At 42.3% G+C, this 5,259-nt stretch overlaps 1 protein-coding gene and 1 long non-coding RNA gene across 2 annotated transcripts in view; one reads left to right on the top strand and one right to left on the bottom strand.

Annotated features, from left to right (window-relative positions):
* gpr176 (G protein-coupled receptor 176) overlaps positions 1-1,171 on the bottom strand; it is a 40,517-nt gene extending 39,346 nt beyond the window's left edge. The window contains exon 1 of the mRNA XM_042321428.1: positions 12-1,171. Coding sequence (XP_042177362.1) covers positions 12-222 — 211 coding nt within the window. The 5' untranslated portion in view covers positions 223-1,171. The remainder of the gene's footprint in view (positions 1-11) is intronic.
* Positions 1,172-1,887: 716 nt separating this feature from the next.
* Positions 1,888-3,471, top strand: LOC121846591. Its single transcript, XR_006083513.1, has 3 exons — positions 1,888-2,323; positions 2,460-3,271; positions 3,412-3,471. It is a non-coding gene; the product is annotated as an uncharacterized LOC121846591 (long non-coding RNA).
* The last annotated feature ends 1,788 nt before the right edge of the window (positions 3,472-5,259 follow it).

Genomic DNA, 5,259 nt, shown 5'->3' with positions numbered 1-5,259 from the left:
ACTTCACTCACCCAACAGGGATCCTATGAGGATGAACACCTGGATGGTAGTGGTGAAGTCCCGGTAGGCTTGGTCTGTGATGTAGTGCTGCTGGCTGTTGTTGGACAGACCGTTACCCCCCGGTGTCAGACCGGTCCCACTATGGGAAGCCAGCAGGAGGTTGGCCGGGGTGAAATTCGCGGCCCCATCTCCTGCGGTAGGAACCCAACTCCCAACATCCATTTTAGTTCACCCCAAGAGTGTATTTAACTTTAAATGACATCTTTAAGAACCAGTGAATAGCAAGCCGGTGAATAGGCTGAATGTTCATCAGAAGTGAATACTTGCCCCACTTATTATTCACTAGTATGTGCAATGGTGTCAAGATTGATTTGATTTGGAAAGTGAGATATTAGAATGAATTTTCCCTGAGGTGCTGAAAAGTCCACTGCCCAGCGGGTAAACAGGCTAGAGGCAAATATTTCGGGAAAAAAACAGACAGAATATAGATTCACAATTCCATATGTTGTTCAGATTGCCCAAATATTACATCATGTACATTTTTGTCTTTCCAAAACATGTTTGATGACATCTCACAACTGATGAGCGTGTCCATGGTGATGAAAAATGCTACCTTTAAGAGGTAAACTTCTGTCAAACATTCATGTTCAAAAATATATATACTTAAACCTACATGAAAACACGAATAGGCTATTGACTGACTAGGCTGCAGTCATAAGCATTGATATTCTACATCAACACATCTGAATGAGGAGAGGATGTGCCAATATCAAGCACGTTTCCATTTCACGGATTTTTGTTCACTGAAACGCAGTGTAATTTTTCCTAAAAATATTTAGCCTAGCTACATACCTTCAAGGATTGTCTTATTGAGCCCACTGACAGTATTTTAGGCTACAACACGAACATCTCGCTCTCATGAAGTGGTAAATCGGCTGTTTGGACTATCAGTCTGGCGCAGTAGACTATTTGAAATAAAAGAGAAAACACGTTAATCTGTCACTCTCTGTCCAATTGATTTAAAAAATGTAAAAATGATCTCCATGTGCGTCACCGTCAGCCCGCCGCAGTCTGTCGGTCCGTATTTTCGGTAGACTTGCTGTGCTGTTGGGGGACGGATATTTCTCCTCCAGATCAGGCAGCACACCAGAGGCAAGAGCCCCTCCCCTTCGTGGCAAGATCATAGCCTCTATCTATAGTGTCATTTGTTAATGACTAATAAAGAACGAGAGTGCGCGACATGGTTGATATATATATTTATATATATATAGGCTGCCTAAATAAACTCAATCAGCTTTAAAACAATGGATAACACTATGCATTTCAACGTATGCATCGCAGCACACAGCTACAGTTGCCTAGGCAGTTCTTTCCCTAATCGTTGTACTGAAATGTTGCATGTCACTGTGGTCTACAAGGAACTCCAGAGGCCAAAAGATATTGCCATATCTCCCGATATAACATGCAGATGAGAGATTCCTCTTTAAAATAGTTTCAAGTTTCTTAGTCGTACGTACAGGATACACATGGTATTTACATACACACTCCATGCAAATGTTTACTTGCATAATTTATTGTATTCCACGATTATCTTTCTTCATAAGGCATTTACGTGTACATTATGGTGACCAGACGTCCCCGTTTTTGGTGGCCTGTCCCCGGCTGGAGCTGTCCCCGGAAATGTCCCCGTGTTTAACTGTGCGTTAAAAACAGACCGCAAAGTGAAATATTTTACTTGGTAAGAAAGACCGGGCAGCAGAGCCTACCGGTTGACGTCTCAATCGCGTAGTGCTTGTTTTGTCCAGCAGAGGGGGCTGCTCTCTACAGCAGCTTCATTCACTCTTCTTCTTCTACTAACTACTTACTCGCGATAGTTTTAGAGAAAACTTCTGTGGAAAACTCAGCCAGAAGCTAGTAAGTGTCAAGTGAATCCACAACATCACCACCAAATGTATTTTCAAGCCAGGTATCGTTTGAGATACTAGCTAGTGGTGTTATAATGTCACAATTTATTAAATAGATAGATGATCTGCTCTATAAAAGGTTTTAAATAGGTAACGTTAGTTATGTAGACTATGTTAGCTAGCTACTGTTATGGCAGCTAGGTTCATGTAAACATGCAGTGGACGGGCTATTTTGAAAATATTATTATATTAAATGAATGCACAATGAATTCTGAGAATATTTTTGTAGATTACAATTTTAATGGTTTGGCATTATAAGTAGTGTGAAAATATATTTAGAAATGTTCATGGATAACATTAGGAGTGGAGAGAAAGGAGAGGAGGAAGACTGGATAGGAAGAAGACACAGAGGAGGAAAGGTAAAGATATGATTACAGAGTCTGCCAATTTATTATTACAAACAATGTTTTTGAGATAAAATAGAAAAATGAGGCAAGCAATGGGAATCTGTTAACCAAAGTATTTTATCTAATAGTGTACTATTTATTAATACAGATTGGAGAGGAAGGAGAATGGAAGATTAAGGGAGTAAAAAGAGTGAAGCAAGGAGAGTGTAGAAGAGTGAGGTGGAAAGGTGAAGAGAAGGACAGGAAGACGAGTGAAGAAAAGAGGAGGAGAAAGATTGGAGGAGAAGAACAAGTTAAGAGAGTAAGAAGAGTGACACAAGGAGAGTGTAGAAGAGTGAGGTGGAAAGGTGAAGAGAAGGACAGGAAGACGAGTGAAGAAAAGAGGAGGAGAAGAACAAGTTAAGAGAGTAAGAAGAGTGACACAAGGAGAGTGTAGAACAGACAGAGGAGATACAGATAATCTAAAAGATTCACATGGTCTCCTTTTAAAAAGGCAACCTCTGCGTGAAGAGATCCAGAAGGCAGCAGGCACACTGCAGGAAAAATGCCCCCATGTGACCATCAATGAGGATGTATTGTGTAACGAGGTTACTGGCCTGCAAGAGTTCCTAAAGGGGGGGATCGCTTGAAGAATGGAAAACATCTGAGACACGGCTTAGTCAAAGATGGAGCACGGTGGTTACCCACTTCAAAGACAACGACATCCCACACACTAACCTGGCTAGATTAGCGTCTGTTGTCATCTGCTTACCTGGAAGTAATGCACCAGTTGAGAGAGTGTTCTCCCAAATGAATGACATATGGACGGCAGCAAGAAATAGGTTCACTGTTCCTGCCATCAAGGCCATGCTTATTGTGAAGACAAACTTCAACCTCCCCTGCCAGGAGTTAATGGAGAAGCTGGCCAAAGACAGAGCAATCCTGAATAAGATACATTCTTCTGAGAAATATACAGATTAGGTTAGTATAAGTATATTATGTAGTTACCAATATCATCAGCATCTTATTTCTTTATTATGTTGTTAAGTATTTCACATAGACTATTGTCTGTTTTTTTTTTCAATATTGCTCATGTTCTCTTCTGTTCTTATTCTAACCAGACTACCAGGACCACTGAATGGCTGTTCAGATCAGTTCTACCCAGACTACCAGGACCACTGAATGGCTGTTCAGATCAGTTCTACCCAGACGACCAGGACCACTGAATGGCTGTTCAGATCAGTTCTACCCAGACTACCAGGACCACTGAATGGCTGTTCAGATCAGTTCTACCCAGACTACCAGGACCACTGAATGGCTGTTCAGATCAGTTCTACCCAGACGACCAGGACCACTGAATGGCTGTTCAGATCAGTTCTACCCAGACTACCAGGACCACTGAATGGCTGTTCAGATCAGTTCTACCCAGACTACCAGGACCACTGAATGGCTGTTCAGATCAGTTCTACCCAGACTACCAGGACCACTGAATGGCTGTTCAGGTCAGTTCTACCCAGACTACCAGGACCACTGAATGGCTGTTCAGATCAGTTCTACCCAGACTACCAGGACCACTGAATGGCTGTTCAGATCAGTTCTACCCAGACTACCAGGACCACTGAATGGCTGTTCAGATCAGTTCTACCCAGACGACCAGAACCACTGAATGGCTGTTCAGATCAGTTCTACCCAGACGACCAGGACCACTGAATGGCTGTTCAGATCAGTTCTACCCAGACTACCAGGACCACTGAATGGCTGTTCAGATCAGTTCTACCCAGACTACCAGGACCACTGAATGGCTGTTCAGATCAGTTCTACCCAGACTACCAGGACCACTGAATGGCTGTTCAGATCAGTTCTACCCAGCCTACCAGGACCACTGAATGGCTGTTCAGATCAGTTCTACCCAGACTACCAGGACCACTGACTGAATGGCTGTTCAGATCAGTTCTACCCAGACGACCAGGACCACTGAATGGCTGTTCAGATCAGTTCTACCCAGACTACCAGGACCACTGAATGGCTGTTCAGATCAGTTCTGTCTTGTCTGTAGTGTTTCTGTAGTATAGTTGTTTTCTCTGTCACAGTGGGCCTGTTAGACTAAATACATGAAACCGGAATTGTCCTCCATTTTTATTTCATAGATAACAACATTGGATATGTTAATGATATATTGACCTCCGAACTGGAAATATCCCCGGTTTTCATTGCAGAAATCTGGTCACCTTAGTGTACATTAGACTACAAGAATTCCAATTTGTTTTGGCTAACGTTTACTAGGCTACCTAGGTCACTAACATTAGCTAGGCTAAGGGTTAAGGGTAAAGGTTAGAGGTTGTTTTCTCGGGAGAAATCAATAACTGAATATCACAGCACCGGGTAAGTAGGCTAAAACGTATTTGTAGCACCTACTGTCTTTATTTGTGATTGAAATTCACTGTACACAAAATTGTGTACTGAACACGGAATTTCCAATAAGCAATGTGTCTTTTGACCTTTATTTAACCAGGCAAGTTAGTTAAGAACAAATTCTTATTTTCAATGACGGCCTAGGAACAGTGGGTTAACTGCCTGTTCAGGGGGCAGAACGACAGATTTGTACCTTGTCAGCTCCCCCCGAGCTAACAAGGTACAAATCTGTCGTTCTGCCCCCTGAACAGGCAGTTGAACTTGCAACCTTCCGGTTACTAGTCCAACGCTCTAACCACTAGGCTACCCTGCCACCCCAACGGTAAAATATATGTCAATAATCTGTGATACTTGGGTTTAAATTGTGGAGCTGGTTAACTAAATTCTTTGCCAGGAACACTTAAATAGTAAACATTGGGACCGGCCCTGCAACCCTGTCTTCCATACAACCTTATCATATATTTTACCGTTGCATAGAGACAAAGATCATTTCAATCCAGGTATAATTTATGTATTTATTGTCAACTAATCATCTGCTTATCGCCTTCTTCCTCTGT

The sequence above is a fragment of the Oncorhynchus tshawytscha genome, linkage group LG05 (assembly GCF_018296145.1).
Source record: "Oncorhynchus tshawytscha isolate Ot180627B linkage group LG05, Otsh_v2.0, whole genome shotgun sequence".
In the NCBI taxonomy this organism is placed as follows: Eukaryota; Metazoa; Chordata; class Actinopteri; order Salmoniformes; family Salmonidae; genus Oncorhynchus; species Oncorhynchus tshawytscha.
This window is presented reverse-complemented; position numbering and strand designations above follow the sequence as displayed.